An 18,153-nucleotide genomic window follows, 5' to 3' on the forward strand; every position below is an offset into this window, starting at 1 on the left:
CCCTAGCCAATTTAGGTGATTTAACTAAAGTCCCAGTAGCAAAACTTGCACAAAAGCCATATAAGGCGCATGTCCCTAGGCTCTGTCCAGGGGAGCGAGGAAATACACTGTGAAGTAGTGTGATCTTGTTATCTGTGCTAGTTGATTTTATGTGTCATTGTGGCTAGGCCACACAACCCAGATATGTGGTCAAATACCAGTCTAGATGTTGCTGTGAATGAGATTGAATTTATTTATTTTTTTGAGATGAAGTTTTGCTCTTGTTGCCCAGGCTGGAGTGCAGGTGCAGTGGTGCGATCTTGGCTCACTGCAACCTCTGCCTCCCAGGTTCAAGTGATTCTCCTGTCTCAGCCTCCCAAGTAGCTGGGATTACAGGTGTGCGCCACCATGCTTGGCTAATTTTGTATTTTTAGTAGAGATGGGGTTTCACCATGTTGGTCAGGCTGGTCTCAAACTCCCAACCTCAGGTGATCCACCCACCTCGGCCTCTCAAAGTGTTGGGATTACAGGCGTGAGCCACTGCACTCAGCCGAGATTGAATTTAAGTCAGTAGACTGAGTAATGCAGATGACCCTCCATAATGTGAGTGGGCCTCATGCAATCAGCTGAAGGTCATAAAAGAACAAGACTGACGTCCTTTGAGGAAGAGGGAATTCTGCCTCCAGACTGTGGTCGGCTCAGGACCACAGCATCAGCTCTTCCCTGGGTCTCCAGTCTGCCTTGCCGATTTCAGACTTACAGCCTCCACAATCGTGTGAGCCAGCTCCTCAAAACAAAATCTCTACACACACACACACACACCCCCACACCACTTATTGGTTCTATTTCTCTGGAGAACTCTAATACATTATTGAAATCCCAATCAAGGTGTGACTTGAGAAAGGATTTGTGGCCTGTTTGGGGAAACAAGAAATAGACCTGGGGCCATAGTTCCAACATCAAAATACCAGAATTGCTAGGATATTTTTATTGTTCAACTGTCCTAGAAACTGGGAGTTTTAGTCAAGACTATATTAGAAAATCATGGTTATAGACTCAGCATATGCATTGTCTATGCTATTTTTCTACCATTAAGACACTCCTGGCAAGGGCCAGGCATGGTGGCTCATGCCTGAAATCTCAGCACTTTGGGAGGCCAAGGCAGGAGCATCACTTGATCCCAAGAGTTCAAGACCAGCCTGGGCAACATAGGGAGACTCCATCTCTACAAAAACATTTAAAATGGAGCCAGGCATGGTGGCATGTGCCCGTAGTCCCAGCTACTTGGGAGGCTGAGGTAGGAGGATCGCTTGAGCCTGAGAGGTTCAAAATGCAGTAAGCCATGATCACGCCACTGCACTCCAGCCTGGGTGACAAAGCAAGATCATGCATTTAAAAAAAAAAAAAAAAAAAAAGCACAAAAATAAAAAAGACAGCCCTAATGTCACTTCAGGGAATTTCACAGTACCTGTCAGGTCCACTAGAACAGTACAGCAGAACTTTCTACAATAATAGAAATGTTCTGTAATTCTGTGCTGTCTAACAAGGTGGTCACTCGCTACATGTGCTATCAAGCACTTACTTAAAATAAATGTGGCTGGGGTGATGAAAGACTTTTTTTTTTTTTTTTTTTTTTTTGGTGAGACAGATTCTCACTCTGTTGCCTAGGCTGGAGTGCAGTGGCATGATCTCGGCTCACTGCAACCTCTGCCTCCCGGGTTCAAGCGATTCTCCTGCCTCAGCCTCCTAAGTAGCTGGGATTACAGGTGCCTGCCACCATGACCGGCTAATTTTTGTATTTTTAGTAAAGACAGGGTTTTACCATGTTGGCCAGGCTGGTCTTGAACTCCTGACCTCAGGTGATCTGCCTGCCTTGACCTCCCAGAGTGCGGGATTACAGGCATGAACCACCATGACTGACCCCGGCCTAAAATTTTAAATTTAAGTAGTTGCGTGTGGCTGGTGGCTACTGCAATGGACAGTGCAGCTCTAGGGGGCTGCAGAGGTGGGGCTGGCCAGCTCGGTGTTTGGATAAACAACTTGTTGAGAAGGAGGGAAGCCTTGGGAAATGCCTGGGGGTCTATCATGCCTCCTGGTTTAATATTCTGGTCAGTGCCTATTGCTTTCTCCTATTTTCTCATTTACCCCATTGTTTACTATTACTGCTAAGGTGGGCTCTATAGGGGCAGTAGGACCCTTTATGCAGCAGGACCTCAGTGGTGCTTATGTTGTGTTGGAGCTGCTGGCTAGGAAGGCCCACAGAGGCAGTGAAGTCTAGTACTGTGTGGGAAGGGCCTGGCTGTCACAGGCCCCGAGGCTTACCTGCTTCCATGGTCACAGGTCCCTGGCCTTGCACAGAGGTACTCAAGCTTGGGCTTGGCAGGGATTTTCTTCTGCTGGGCAGACTTCCCATTGTTCCTCAGCAGAGCACTCAGAAGCACATTATCGACGGAAATCTGAAAGAGACACAGTGATGGGGACAGAGCCCAGGCTTCTGGCCCAATCTCAGATAACTCTCCTTCCCCAGATCGGCCCTGGCTACCTCCTCACAGAGCATGTGAATGACCTCCCTCCTATGGGGCCAGGCTCCAGCCCCTGAAGGCTTCCTGCACATTGGACGCTGTTTTCTCCACATCTCATCTTTTTTATGCCGCAACAGGCTCAACTTTTTCTTTCTGGGCCTCTGCTTAGGTCCCTCCCATGGGCAGTTATGCCTTCTCCTCTCTTTCAGTCCTGTTTGGATCCTATTCTTCCTTCCCCAGGAAGCCTTCCCAGCCCCTAACCTTTGTTGATCACTCCTTTGACTTCCTACGGCTCACTTAGAACCCTTTCTCTGACCAGGGATCACACTCTGCTATGGGTGGGAGGGGACAATGACAGGACAGTGAGCTCCCTCCAGGCATACCAGGACCTGTGGCTTGGGTCAGAGGTCTGCAAGGAGGGCTGGGTGTGGTGGCTCATGCCTGTAATCCCAGCACTCTGGGAGGCTGAGGCAGGTGCATGACCTGAGGTCAGGAGTTCAAGACCAGCCTGACCAGTATGGTGAAACCTCATCTCTACTAAAAATACAAAGATTAGGTGGGCGTGGTGGCATGCACCTGTAGTCCCAGCTACTCAGGAGGGAGGCTGAGATAGAATTGCTTGAACCTGGGAGACAGAGGTTGTAATGAGCCGAGATCAAGTCACTGCACTCCAGCCTAGGTGACAGAGCGAGACTCCCTCTCAAAAAAAAAAAAAAAAAAAAAAAAAGAGGTCTGCAAGGGGGATCTGAGCAGACGTGAGAGATGGTGTCACAGCAAGCCACGGTGACACGGATACACTTACTGGTGTCACAGGGCCAAGTAAGAGTACCTGTCTCAGCCTCCTGAGTTGCTGGGATTACAGGCGTGAGCCACCAGACCCCGTACTTTAAGAGGCCGAGTACTTAATCCCAGCACTTTAAGAGGCTGAGGAGGGTAGATTGCTTGAGCTTAGGAGTTCCAGACCAGCCTGGCCAGCATGGCGAAATCTAGTCTCAATAAAAGAAACCACAAAAATTAGCTGGCTGTGGTGGTGCACACCTGTAATCCCAGCTATTTGGGAGGCTGAGGTGGGAGGGCGGGAGGATTGCTTGAGCTTGGGAGGTGGAGTTCAGAGTGAGCCAAGATCATACTATTGCACTCCAGCCTGGGCAACAGAGTGAGATGCTGTCTCACAAAAAAAAAAAAAAAAAAAAAAAAAAAAAAAGTACCAGGGGTTGTATGATGCAGTGATGACTTGCAAGGCTTCGGGGGACTGACTGTTGAGCCACTTCCCCTCTCTGTGCCTCCTTTTCCTCATCTGAAGAATGGGGATAACAACACTCAACATACAGGTCCGAGAGATAACGCACATGAAAACCCTGGCCAGCCCCCTGTTTCCTTTACCACGTCCTGAATGTCACTTCATCAGAGGCCTCTCCTGGGAGCCTCCCCAGGAGGTCTCGCTCCGTCACCCAGGCTACAGTGTAGTGGTGCAGTCCTAGCTCATTGCACCCTTGAACTCCTGGGTTCAGGGGATCCTCCCACCTCAGCCTCCCAAGTAGCTGGGATCACAGGCATTAGCCACCACACCCAGCCTCTTTGCAAGTTTTTTTTTTTTTTTTTTTGAGACAGAGTTTTACTCTTGTTGCCCAAGCTGGAGTGCAATAGCGCGATCGTGGCTCACCACAACCTCCGCCTCCTGGCTTCAGGTGATTCTCCTTCCTCAGCCTCCCGAGTAGCTGGGATTACAGGCATGTGCCACCACGTCCAGCCAATTTTGTATTTTTAGTAGAGACAGGGTTTCTCCATATTGGTCAGGGTGGTCTCAAACTCCCGACCTCAGGTGATCCGCCCACCTCGGCCTCCCAAAGTGCTGGGATTACAGGCATGAGCCACTGCGCCTGGCCCTTTTTCTTTTAAGTTATGGGCTCTCGCCTTTTTGCCCAGGCTGTTCTTGAACTCCTGGGCTCCATCAATCCTCCCACCTCAGCTTCCCAAAGTCCTGGGATTACAGGTGTGAGCCATGGGACCCAGCCTCTTGGGAAGTTTTCGTCATTCATTTTAGAGTTTACTTCTTTAATCTGCCACTATCCTGTAACTGCATGAGGACAAGAACTTCTTTTGTTTGCCTATTACTCAGCATTTAGGGAAGCACTCAGCACACATTAACTAAATGAGACCGTTAGCTCTTCGGACAGGTGTCTTATCCTTAGAATAGTTTAAATCCCCAGATTTCCAGGGTAGTGCTGACTTTTCCAAACACTATATTAAAGTGTTTGGGGAGTGGGAGGCAGAGCTTTGTATTTCTTTTCAGATGGTTTCATTCTTTTCAGTAGGGACAAGGCACAATTACACATTTGGCCCAGTTCAGCTGGTATTCATGGAGTTCCTGCTCTGTCTCAGGCACCTGCCAAGGGCTGGCAGTCCCTGGAGGGGAACCCATGCTCCTTACTCTGGAGGAGCTCACTGAATGGGGTAGTGACAGAGTGGGCTCCTTCCTGGATGAGGACGGGTGTCCATCAATATCATGGAGTGATTTCTGTGGCCTCCTGGGCCAGTCCTGTCTGGGGAGTAAAGATCCTACCTTAGTGGATGGAACAACCTCTCTGTTCTTCAGCCTCATGTCATTGACATGGGAATAACAATACCTGGGCCGGGTGCGGTGGCTCACTCCTGTAATCCCCAGCACTTTGGGAGGCTGAGACGAGCAGATCACATGAGGTCAGGAGTTTGAGACCAGCCTGGCCAACATGGTGAAACCCTGTCTTTACTAAAAATACAAAAATGAGCTGGGTGTGGTGGTGGGTGCCTGTAATCCCAGCTACTTGAGAGGCTGAGGCAAAAGAATTGCTTGAACCTGGGAGGCAGGGGCTGCAGTGAGCCGAGATTGTGCCACTGCACTGCAGCCTGCGTGACAGAGCGAGACTCTGTACCCGCCCTGCTGCAAAACAAACAAACAAACAAACAAACAAACAAACAAACACCCAATACCTGCTTGCTGCTGCCTCCCTATGGGGAGTTCAGCATTCATCTGGAAGGGAGCTCTTGAACACAGAATGGGCATATGGCATGGAAATGAGTCCTGACAGCCACTTCCTGCTCAGAGTTTTAGGATCCTGCAGCCTGGGTACATTGAAATGGTGCTGCTGTTCTTGAGGAGGTTTTTTGGTTTTGTTTTACATTATTGGGGTCTTGCTGTGTTGCCCAGGCTGGTCTTGAACTCCTGGGCTCAAACGATCCTCCTGAGGAGGAATTTTACAAACCCAAGACCAGGAAACCCCAGGGAGAGAACCTCTGGCTTGGGTAGCGTGAGTGCCCACTTGAACCTGGTTGGAGCTGTGTGGCCTCAGGCAAAGCATGCAAGCTTCCTGCGTCTCATCTGTGAATGAGGTGCACCACAGGCGCCACAGGGCTGTGGGGAGAGTCGCAGGAGTCCGGCACAGAGTGGGTGCTCAGTAAGGCTTAGTTTCCTTTCCCCTCCTTCAGGAAGACCACAGTCACCACCTGCAATAGACCGAGAGACTCCTTCCTGCCGCAGGTGGAGCTGGGGGCTGGGCCCAAAGGCAGACGGAGACAGGGGAGTTGTACTCAGGCTGGAAGCCTCCCCAGAGTCTCTGCAGCTCCCCTCACCTGGTCAAGGACTTGGTCAGGTCAAGGCCAATAAGCCCCTGGGGGCAAAATAAAGACCATGCGATAGGCCAGCCTAGGAGGAGGCAGTATTAGCCACAACTTTTATAAGACAGCATCTAATCATTAACTACACAAATTTTTGAAAATCTTACTATGTGCCAGGCACTTTCCGGAGGACATGAGGCATCGGGTGAAAGGAAAAAGTTAGTCAACGGCAGCCGAGATCAGCTCACTGCCCAGAATATTGGTTGTTTTTTTTTCAATGTCTCACTTGGGCCCCATTTCAGATACAGTGACCAACTCCCTGAGAGGACGACCTTGTGCTTCTGGTCAAATAGCCCATTCGTGCAGGGCTGGGCCTGCTGTCATGTGTATTTTGTGCTTCTGAAGATCATTTTTCAGCAGTGGGTGTAAGAGTGATGGATTTGACCAGGCACGGTGGCTCATGCCTATAATCCCAGCAATTCAGGAGGCTGAGACAGGAGGATTGCTTGAGGCCAGGAGTTTGAGACCAGCCTGGGCAACATAGTGAGACCTCCCCCCGGCCCCTGCCATCTCTACAAAAATATAACAAATTAGCTGGGTATGGTGGTACATGCCTGTAGTCTCAGCTACTTGGGAGGCTAAGGTGGGAGGATCCCCTGAACCCAGGAGTTCAAGGGTGCAATGAGCTAGGACTGCACCACTACACTTGAGCCCAGGGGTTCAAGTCTATAGTCATGATTACGCCGCCGCACTCCAGCCTGGGTGACAGAACGAGACCCCAGCTCAACAAAAAATAATAATGAATTTGGATCGAGTTAAAGGGAGATCTCTCCCTTTCTTTCAACTGAGAAATATCACCCTTTTGAGAGTGAGATTTCACTGTAGGCTCTCCAGCTGAACTGTCTTGAGAGACGATAGCCCTCACATTCCTGCCTTTGGAGTCTCACTGCAGCACAGAGAGAGCCCCAAAGTCACACAGCAAATGCGCAACTGAGATGGGACTAGGACCGGCGTGAAGACAAGCTGCAGGGAAGAGTGTAAGCTCCAAGAGGCAGTCAAAGGTGGAGCAGGTGGGTCTTGGTTCTTCTGGGACCCCCAGAAAACACTCCTCTTTACAGCCACTCTCCCTTCTCCTTCAGCTGTTTTTTTTTTCCCAATGGCAAATAAAGCCCAGACCCAGTCTGAGCCGGGGAGACCATTCTTCCTCACCTGGCTCCAGGCCATCCAAGAACAAAAGCAAGCATACTTACTGGTTTGTCATCAAAGGCTTGGGAAGACGGCTCTGCTGAGACGCATGCTCTGGCTGGACAGGTTAGGGCTTTGGGGGCCCTTCTGGAAGTCTGCCAGTGTCCTTGGTCCTAGGACACCCAGAACTCTCTCAGCCTGGGAGGATCTTCAGTGAGAGGCTAGGTGTCGGTTTGGGTAGCTCAGCATCCGTCTGCAGTCAGCAGTTTGTACAGCAGGGATGGATCAGCTGCCCCATGCTCCTGAGGGATTCTGGATTGGGGAACCCTCCCAAGCACAGCCGAGCCAGGGAAGGCAGGCCCAGGGCCCTCTGAGCTCTGTCACAGAGACACAGGCGTGGGGTCCTTGGAGCTCTAGCTCCGACTGCAGACTCTGTGGTTCTCACAACCACCCGTTTCCTCTGACGGCATCACAGACCATGGAGGAGCCACCTTCCCCGAGTTCCTTTTTCTAGGGGAGCAGCTGCTGCCTTGTCATGATCCTGGAGCAAAAGATTTTTCTCTGGCTTTGTGGCATGGTCTTGTCCAAGGAACACAGGACTGAGGAAAATGAGCAGGAGTTCCCATGCTGGCCTAACCATAACAATCACTCAACCGGGCTTAATTGTAGTAATTTCTGGGATCTCCCAAACCTTCTAAATCCAAGTCACCAGACAGGGAGCCCAGGAATCTAAATTTTAAACCAAGTGATTCCCTTGACTGCCGAGTTTGGGAAGCAGTGCCTTCTCAACCTTTAGTGTGCATAGGAATCACCTGCAGATCTTGTTAAACTGCAGGCTCTGATTCAGAAGGTCTGGGGTGGAGTTCAATATTTTGCATTTCTAATAAGCTCCCAGGTGACCCCCATGTTGCCAGTCTGGGGACCACACTTTGAATAGCAGTATCTGGACAGTGGTCTCCAAGTGTGGTCCCTAGACCAGCAGCCTCAGTGGGAATTTGTTAGACATGCAAATTCTCAGGCTGCATCCCAGATCCACGGAATCATACTCTGGGGGTAGGCCCGGCAATGTTTTCATGCTTCCAGGTGATTCCAATGCATGCCCAGGCTTGATTTCTTTTTTAACAGGGTCTTGCTTTGTCACCCAGGATGGAGTGCAGTGGCACAATCATAGCTCAGTGCAGCCTTGACCCAGGCTCAAGTAATCCTCCCTTCTCAGCCTTGAGTAGCTAGGACTACAGGTGTGCACCAGCACTCATGGCTAATTTTAAAATTTTTTTGTAGAGATGAGGTTTCACTGTGCTGCCCAGGCTGGTCTCAAACACCCGGCCTCAATTGATCCTCCAGCCTCCGCCTCCCTAAATGTTGGGATTACAAGCATAAGCCACGGTCCATGCCTAAGCTTGAGAGTCACTGGTCTCGGATAAAGAATGTGACTCCGGCTGAATTGTCTTTGATCAGTGTGTTACCTTCAGTCCTACCTTTCATTAAGATTTAACCACACCCTCTTGCTGCTTCCCCATTAGGGGGATTAGTACTCCTGGAGACAAAGGGCCCACTGCACTGAAATGACTCCTGACTCCAGCTCAGCCCATGCAGCCCTTTCTGGGGCCTTGCCAGCTACAGCACTCCTGCTTAGGTTCTCCCTTGATCCTGGGGAAGGCTGGTTTGATTTTTATCTTTGTAGGCACTCGGCATAGCGAGCTGAAGGAGCCAGAGTGGAGGCACACTTCTGCACGAAAGTTCTAATCAGGATGTTAGAATGGGTGACAGCCACTCAGGGACGTAGGCCTTGGCTTGAGCCCACCTTCCCACTCCTGCTGCCATACAACTCTAATGCCCATCTTCTTATGACAGGCAAATTTCCAAAACAAGCCTCAAGGTGCAGTTCATGAATGGGGCAGGAAGTAGGGAATCTCTGGTCTCTTCTTAAAAGAATCCCAGCGCATAACTCTCCTTTTCTACCTAGGGAGGCACCTGAGAATTACAAAATTTAAAATCCTATGTCTTCCACTAAGAAATATGCACTGGTGTTCCTCCCTGGCTCCTGGCCAGAGCTCTTAAAACCCTTCTAATTTTCTCGGTGACAGAAGTGTTTTCTGTTCTAATGAGGCAACAGTTGGTGGGCTCCTGGATGCGGACTGGTCACTAGAAAGACAAAGCCATCATTATGAGCTTGGAGCTTTCAGTCCCACCCTCATCCTCTGGAGTAGGGAGAGGAGCTGGAGATTGAGTTAATGATTGATAATGCTTATGTAATGAAGCTTCTATAAAAATCCCTAAAGTACGAGGTTCAGAGAGCTTCCAGGTTGGTGAACACATCCAGCACACCAGAAGGATGGCACACTCCAACTCCCTGGGACCCCTCCAGACCTTGCTCTACATACTTTTTTTTTTTTTTTTAAGATAGAGTCTTGCTGTGTTGCCCAGACTGGAGTGCAGTGGCACAATTTAGGCTCACTATATCCTTTGCTTCCTGGGTTCAAGCGATCCTCTTGCCTCAGCCTCCCGAGTAGCGGGGATTACAGGTGCCCACCATCGTGCCCAGTTACTTTTTGTATTTTTAGTAGAGAGGCAGTTTCATCATGTTAGCCAGGCTGGTCTCGAACTCCTGACCTCAGGGGATCCACCCACGTTGGCTTCCTAAACTGCTGGGATTACAGGCTTGAGCGACTGTGTCCAGTCTCCTACATATATATATATATACACACATATATATATATATAGATATATTTTTTTTTTTTTTGAGATGGAGTTTTGCTCTTGTTGCCCAGGCTGGAGTGCAATGGCGCAATCTTGGCAACCTCAGTCTCCCGGGTTTAAGCGATTCTCCTGCCTTAGCCTCCCAAGTAGCTGGGATTACAGGCATCTGCCACCATGCCTGGCTAATTTTTGTATTTTTAGTAGACGGGGTTTCACCATGTTGACCAGCCTCAAACTCTTGATCTTGTGATCCACCTGCCTTGGCCTCCCAAAGTGCTGGATTACAGGTGTGAGCCACCACACCCAGCCCTATCTACTTCTTTATCTGGCTATTTACTTGTTGTATCCTTTATTGTATGGTTTTTTTTTTTTTTTTTTTTTTTTTTTTGAGATGGAGTCTTGCTCTGTCACCCAGGTTGGAGTGCAGTGGCACGATCTTGGCTCACTGCAAGCTCCGCCTCCCGGGTTCACGCCATTCTCCTGCCTCGGCCTCCCGAGTAGCTGGGACTACAGGTGCCTGCCACCATGCCCAGCTAATTTTTTGTATTTTTAGTAGAAATGGGGTTTCACCGTGTTAGCCAGGATGGTTTTGATCTCCTGACCTTATGATCACTATATTGCCCAGGCTGGTCTTGAACTCCCGGATTCAAGTGATCCTCCTCCTCCCAAAGTGCTAGTATTACTGGTGTGAGCCACCGCATCCAGCCTCATATCCTTTTGAATAATAAACCAGTCAATTCAGTGTTTCCCTGAGTTCTGTGAGCCATCCTAGCAAACTATCAAACCTGAGGGAGGGGGTCCAATTTGTAGCCAGGGTGGACAGAAGTATGAATAACCTGGGGATCCACTGCTTGCAACTGGCATCTGAAGCAGGTCTTGTGGGCCTGAACCCTTAACCTGTAGGGTCTGTGCTAACTCCAGGAAGCTGGAGTCATAATTTAAGACACCTACTCCGTGTCTGGGGTGTTGGAGAATTGGTTGGTATGGGAAAAAAGCTCATACATTTGGTCACAGAAGTGTTGAATTGTTGAGTGTAGTGGAGGAAACTGTTTCCCATACAGCCACTTACTAGTTTTGTGACCATTTACAAACTAGTTATCTCTGGACCCGTTTCTGCATCCATAAAATGGGAATAGCATGTATCTCACTGGATCAATAGAAGGAAATTTATAGGAAGGCATTAAGGGCCTGGCCTATATATAGATGCTCAATAAAGGGCTGATTCCCACACCTGTAATCCTAGCATTTTGGGAGGCTAAGGCAAGATCACTTGAGGTCAGGAGTTCAAGTCCAGCCTGGGCAACAAAGTGATACCCTGTCTCTACAAAAAATAAAAAATTAGCTAGGCATGGTGGTGCATGCCTGTAGTCTCTGTTACTCAAGAGGCTGAAGTGGGAGGATGGCTTGAGCCCAGGAGTTTGAGGCTGCAGTGAGCTATGATTATACCACTGCCATCCAGCTTGGGTGACAAAGCAAGATACTGTTTAAAAAAAAAAAAAAAAAGTCCCAGTGCAGTAGCTCATGCCTGTAATCTCAGCACTTTGGGAGGCTGAGGCGGGCAGATCACTAAAAGTCAGGAGTTCCAGACCAGCATGGTCAACATGGCGAAACCCCATCTCTACAAAAAATTAGCTGGATGTGGTAGCACATGCCTGTAGTCCCAGGACTCGGGAGGCTGAGACAGGAGAATTGCTTGAACCTAGGAGGCAGAGGTTGCAGTGAGTAGATATCGTGCCACTGCAGTCCAGCCTGGGCGATAGAGCGAGACTTCATGTCAAAACGAAACATAACAAAACAAAAAACAAAAAAAGGGCAACTGAGGCCATCAGATCAATTCCTTCCCATGTCAGCATTCTGTGGACCACTGGCCTGCATTGTAAGACTTCAGCTTGGTAATCTTGATCTGTTCACATACATTTGTTTCAACTCCTCTGCAAGAACGGGCAGGGTCCATGTCATTTTTTTCTTTTTTTTTTTTGAGACAGTCTCGCTCTGCTGCCCAGGCTGGAGTGCAGTGGTGCTATCTCTGCTGTCTGCAAGCTCTGCCTCCTGGGTTCACGCCATTCTCCTGCCTCAGCCTCCCAAGTAGTTGGGACTACAGGTGCCCGCCACCACGGCCGACTAATTTTTTGTATTTTTAGTAGAGATGGGGTTTCACTGTATTAGCCAGGATGGTCTCGATCTCCTGACCTCGTGATTTGCCCACCTCAGCCTCCCAAAGTGCTGGGATTACTGGCGTAAGCCACTGCACCCTGCGGTCCATGTCATTTTTTACGAGTGCCTCTCGCAGATATAGCAATCCACATGTACTTTTGCTGGCACTTGCCCCTGGGTCATTGAAAACTCATCTGAGATGGTGGTCTCCTGAAATGATTATTATTATTTTTTTGAGACGGAGTCTCACTCTTGTTGCCCAGGCTGGAGTGCGATGGTGCAATCTTGGCTCACTGCAACCTCCACCTCGTGGGTTCAAGTGATTCTCCTGCCTCAGCCTCCCAAGTAGATGGGATTACAGGCACATGCTACCATGCTCAGCTAATTTTTTTTTTTTTTTGTACTTTTAGTAGAGATGGGGTTTCATCATATTGGTCAGGCTGGTCTTGAACTCCTGAACTCCAGTGATCTGCCCGCCTCGGCCTCCCAAAGTGCTGGGATTACAGGTGTGAGCCACCACACCTGGCTTTTTTTTTTTTTTTTTTTGAGACACAGTCTCGCTCTGTAGCCCAGGCTAGAGTGCAGTGGTGTGATCTTAGCTCACGGCAACCTCCAGCTCCTAGGTTCAAGTGATTCTCCTGCCTCAGCCTTCCAAGTAGCTGGGATTACAGGCACGCACCACCATGTCCAGCTAATTTTTGTATTTTTAGTAGAAACAGGGCTTCACCATGTTGGCCTGGCTAGTCTTTAACTCCTGTCCTCAGGTGATCCGCCCACCTCAGCCTCCCAGAGTGCTGGGATTACAGGTGTGAGCCCCTGCACCCGGTCTGAAATTATTCTTGATGGGTACAAATATAGCTATTTCTGGAGAAACACAGGCTGGTCTCTTAGAGGAACCCAGACAAGTGGTTGCAGATTATTAAATGAGAAGTGAGACTCAGCAATCCCACACAGGTGGTAGAGCTGTGATGTGGACCACCTTCTCAAGACCTCAGCTTCTCCATCACAAACAATACTGTCAGGCTTCTCACGATTTTTGGCTTCAGGGAAATATAGACACATCAGATAGAATTCTGCATAATTCCCTAGGATTTGATCCTGGCTAGAGTTATTGGCTGTATGACTTTGGGCAAATGATTTATCATCAGGCTTCATTTCCTCCTATAAATGGACAGTGTTGCTTGGTGGATAAGCAATCATATGTGAAAATGCCAACACAGAACCAGCATACAGCAACTCGTCCCACCCTGAACCCCAGTGAATGGCTTGAAAGAAATACCACCAGCAATCAGGTAACAATGAGACATATACAGCTTTATTTAATAATCTGTAAAAAGTCATACTCTGGCAGAGTGATGCATTCCTTATCTCAGCAGAAAGCAAACACTGTGTCTGAAAAACCCCTTCCCAAGATTTGGAACTGTGTAACCCTGAGCTTACATCTCAACGTTCCCAAGAGCTGGGCTCTTGCTATGTGGCAGTCGGTCTCCACAGTTCTCTCACCCTCCAGCAATACTTGCTGTGACTTCATCACTTAACAGTAGACAGGAGGCTGAAAACAACTTTACCTGGACAGGGCTGCCCCTACAGAGTGGCCCTTTCCCTCCTACAAAAGGGAGTTCATAGGATTAACAATCTTTCTGATGGCTGGGCAAAATGACTCATGCCTATAATCCCAGCACTTTGGGAGGCTGAGGCGGGCAGATCACTTGAGGTCAGGAGTTCCAGACCAGCCTGGCCAACATGGTGATATTCCATCTCTACTAAAAATACGTAACTTAGCTGGGCGTGGTGGCAGGTGCCTGTAGTCCTAGCTACTCGGGAGGCTGAGGCAGGAGAATCGCTTGAACCCAGGGGGCAGAGGGTGAGCCAAGTTTGCGCCATTGCACTCCAGCCTGGGTGACAGAACGAGACTCTGTCTCCAAAAAAAAAAAAAAATAGATTCTGAGAAATGGGTTCTGTATCAATTTAATTTGGCTTCCATTACATCTACTGAAATCAAGGCCATACTTATTAAACATGATACTATGTTAATGGTTGTTCCTCTCTCCCCACCCATTTCTCCACCATCTACATGCTTTTTAGGCCATACCTCTCCCCTCTCTGGGAACTGAGGAATGGAGACACTCTCCGTCATAGACCTAAGAGGCACTTCTTGTGGATATGTGGATGTCCAGTATCAGATACTGCAGCGACAGCAGTTTTGCTCTTCAGAGCAGAGGCCTGGCATTTTGTTTCCACCTTCCTGTGCTAAGAGAGTCTAGTAATTAAGCCACATTCACTCCTTGGAAAAAACTCTTATGTTGTATCGGAACCTCACCGATGGTTCATGGGCTTCCAGCAGAATATATTCCTCCCTTTTATTTATAGAAGAGTATACAGAAATTCATTTGGACAGAAGGAGTCTCTCTATGTAATAGGCACCCTTCTACTATTGCTCACAATCAATCAATGGTCCAGATGGCAATTATGATTTTCCACATTCTTCAGAGCTGCTCTCTCCTGAAATCACTCTGCAAATTTTGTTGACCAATTTGTAAACAAAAGAGAACGCAGTGGCCTACCCAACCTAGAAATCTATTCTGCCTAATTCCCTTAAAAACACCATTGAGAATGCAAAATAAGTCCCTTCTTTGTTTTTTTGCAGAAGCACCACAAGAAAGCGTGTCTAAAACCACAGAACTATGCACACACAAACAGAGACACACATGCTCGCACACACATAGAGTTGGGATCAAAGAATCTTATCCGATACATAGTTGGGGGAGCACGGGAAAAAGCTGGCAAGAGAGGATATGGAGAGATCTGATCAGCTAAAGATGTTGGAATGTTACAGTATGGCATGGAAGTGGTTCTTGGGCTATACAAAAAAGGGGGTGGGCAGGCAGAGAGAATGATAAATCCAGGCTACTAGAGAGAGGTTCAGTGGCCATGCATGAATTAAAGATAGTAGAGGCCAGTTTAGTTGGATGAAATGTTATATTATGGAGTGGTCATTTGAAGAAGGATGAACTTGTAACGGTCCAGGGGAGGAGCATCTGCTTAGCAGGACACCTCCATGGTCTAGTGTCTGTCCAGGACATCAGGGGACTCACAGGATTCTTGAGTTCCATATGTCTGATTGCTGGTGACAGACCAGCTGAAGGGACTTGCTCCAGAGCCGAGGGTTCTCGAGGTTGAGTGAGTTTGTGATCGGGCGAGTCGAGTCGTGCCGGCACATGGTACTGTAACAGAGAACCAAGGGGACTAGAAGATGAAGCCCTAGTTAAGCCCAGCTAACCTAGGAGTCTCACCAAAGGCTTTATGTTTAGCTTTTCCGACTCATTTACAATGACACCCAGGACAAGATATAGCCATCCCCATTTGGTATTATTTGCTCTAGGTGAGTGGTGATATGTGAGGCCACTTTAATCCTTTAGATCTGGTTGGAATCTCAGCTGATTGTAGTCACCACAGAACAAGGGGAAACCCTAAGTCCAGAGTATGGCCTCTTAGCTATGCCCACACCTTTCAGACAGTGACAGAATGGAGGCTTTGGGAACCCAAACAGGTAACCAAAACCTACAGTGCATGCAAGACTAAACCAAAAGAAAAGAAAGACAAACACACAAGTATGAAGGTGTTTCACAAACACAGTGCAAGCCCGATACAACGAGACTACCATCCGTGTCCACAGGCTACCTTGCTACCAGGGAGGAGATGTGTAGGACAGTGCAGGTGAAGGGCAGGGCAGGTTGGCTTGGAGCTGACCTCGACACAGGGATGAGGTACAGGTTGCCAGGGATGGAGGAGCTCTGGGGGTAGGTGTTAAACTCAGACTCCTGTTCTGCCACTGCTTGACTCTAAGGTCCTTCCAGCTTGGCTGGGACTGGGCCTTACCTGGCATATAGCCTCCCTGCCTATCCTCCTGGGCAGCAGCCACTCCCCTAGCTGTATTTCAATGGTGGGGTCAGAAGGTGCTATCATCTGCAGAGTTCTCTGGGCACAGGCTCTGACCCTCCTATTTAGAGCCAAGGCTGTCCTTGGATTCCTATGTCTGGAGGTTAATTCAAGGATTAGTAGGTGGCGGTGGAAGATGTGCCCTGCCTATCAAGTTTCAGCTGCTGCTGTGACCCTGGATTTAGGATGACAAGAGGAGGCCTGCCCCTTACAACCAGATCCTTTCTTCCTCCTGAGAGACCAGGGCTGGACCTGCAGGCTAAATCTCTTGGGGCGTACTGAGCCACGTTCTATCGGGCTCTCACTGCACAGGAAGACCGTGGACATGCTGCAGGCAGCCAGTGCAGCCAGGAGAGACTGGAAGGTGGGGCGGGGCCAGCACAGAGGAAGGTACCTGACTCGGTGCTCAGGTGACTGAGCTGCACATATGGGACTGGAAGCAGGATGGACACAGGAAAAGGCAGGTTAGTGATCCGAGAGTGCCAAGTGGCAACCTCAGCTGCCTGGTAGACATGACAGAATACTCTAAGCCAGGGATAAAGTTTTATTTTAAGCTCCCAGAGAGGAGGTGAGGCTGACAGATACTTCAATAACATCTCAAATGTTACTTTCCCCAACTAGACAAAGGCAATTGTTTTCCCCTCGCCTATAAACAGTCATCTTGCTTTGGATCAGAAGTGGGCTGGAAGATCAGCTATTTCATAGGAAAAGGATAAGAATGGGATAGGAGAGGGGCTCCTGCTCCTCCCAGTGAGCCACAAGGCTGTGGGTGTGGGCTCGGTTGGTAGCGGCTCACAGGCAAGGATGACACAGCCACTTAAGACAAGACATACATGGTCTGCCTGGCAGGTACAGGGCTGCACCCAGGGCCCAGCTGCCCAGAGCAGCTGACCAGGCAGCTCTCCAATGACCATTATCCACACTAATACCAAAGACAGGAGAAAAATCACCCTACTGGGTAAGGAGCTCTGTACCTGGGTGAAAGAGTTTTTCTTAAACCTCCAGGAAAGGAGCAAGTGTAGATAATTCTGTGACCATGAGAAAGCTCAGGGGTCTTACAACACAAAAGACCAAGACAATGGCATATGGTATGGACACACCCTTGGACTTGCTCTAAAACACTCTCCAAGTTCATCTCCTGGAGTGGAGGAGACTTTCCCAAGGATACTGCCCTTTTCTCCTGCGTCTCTGTTTCATTTCTCTTGGTCAGGAGTTATTAACCAGCTGAGTTTAAATGCAAATCATAATTTCAGATTCACACCTAGGACAGCCTAAGCCGCAGGGGTTCAAAATTGGGCTTTGGAGTCAGACTGCCAGGGTTTGAATCATGGCCCTGCAGCTGAATTTTTACCCTTGGCAATGTGCTTAGTCTCTCTGAGCCTCAGTTTCTTCTTCTATAAAATGGCACTAATAACAGAATGACCTCTTAGATTAAGAATATATAGGCTGGGTGTGGTGGCTCACGCCTGTAATCTCAGCACTTTGGGAAGCCGAGGCAGGCAGATCACGAGGTCAAGAGATCAAGACCATCCTGGCCAACATGGTGAAACTCTGTCTCTCCTAAAAATACAAAAATTAGCCAGGCATGGTGGCATGTGCCTGTAGTCCCAGCTACTTGGGAGGCTGAGGCAGGAGAATCGCTTGAACCCAGAAGGCAGAGGCTGCAGTGAGCCGAGATCACACCACTGCACTCCAGCCTGGCGAGAGTGACACTCCATCTCAAAAAAAAAAAAAAAAAAAAAAAAAAAAAAAAAAAAGAAAACAAAAGAATATATAGTGCCTGAAAAAAGTAAGTGCTGAGTGTTAGCTTCTCATAAATATGGACAAATCAATGTTCCATAACCATTTCAGTTTCTACTTCGCTTAAGGCTAGCTGCCACAGAGGTTATATCTCGGGAATTGTGGGCTCCCAGATGTGAAACTGGCCCCCAATAATCCTAAATTGTTGCTAGATAGAAAGTTGTATACTACTCACTGTAGCCCATTCCCTGCAAAAAGTACTTGAAGGCCTCGGTGAGCTTCCCAGGCTGGGGGGATAAAACAAGAGGGCATTAATCTTCGCACAGAGAGGCAGAATTAA

General features: G+C 48.7%; 1 protein-coding gene and 1 long non-coding RNA gene across 4 annotated transcripts in view; both read right to left on the reverse strand.

Annotated features, from left to right (window-relative positions):
* The window catches only part of LOC140709101 (uncharacterized), an 80,941-nt gene extending 70,999 nt beyond the window's left edge, over positions 1–9,942 (reverse strand). For all 3 annotated transcript variants that reach the window (XR_012089485.1, XR_012089486.1, XR_012089483.1), the window contains exons 1-2: positions 7,346–9,942; positions 2,302–2,435 (exon numbers count right to left, since the gene is read on the reverse strand). This is a non-coding gene — a long non-coding RNA (uncharacterized lncRNA). The remainder of the gene's footprint in view (positions 1–2,301; positions 2,436–7,345) is intronic.
* A 3,485-nt stretch (positions 9,943–13,427) lies between these two features.
* Positions 13,428–18,153, reverse strand: part of LOC140708609 (protein NDRG3-like) — a 34,551-nt gene continuing 29,825 nt past the window's right edge. The window contains exon 13 of the mRNA XM_073004722.1: positions 13,428–18,100. Within this exon, the coding sequence (XP_072860823.1) occupies positions 18,041–18,100 (60 nt within the window). The 3' untranslated portion in view covers positions 13,428–18,040. The remainder of the gene's footprint in view (positions 18,101–18,153) is intronic.

This window comes from Chlorocebus sabaeus, chromosome 2 (assembly GCF_047675955.1).
Source record: "Chlorocebus sabaeus isolate Y175 chromosome 2, mChlSab1.0.hap1, whole genome shotgun sequence".
Lineage (NCBI taxonomy): Eukaryota > Metazoa > Chordata > Mammalia > Primates > Cercopithecidae > Chlorocebus > Chlorocebus sabaeus.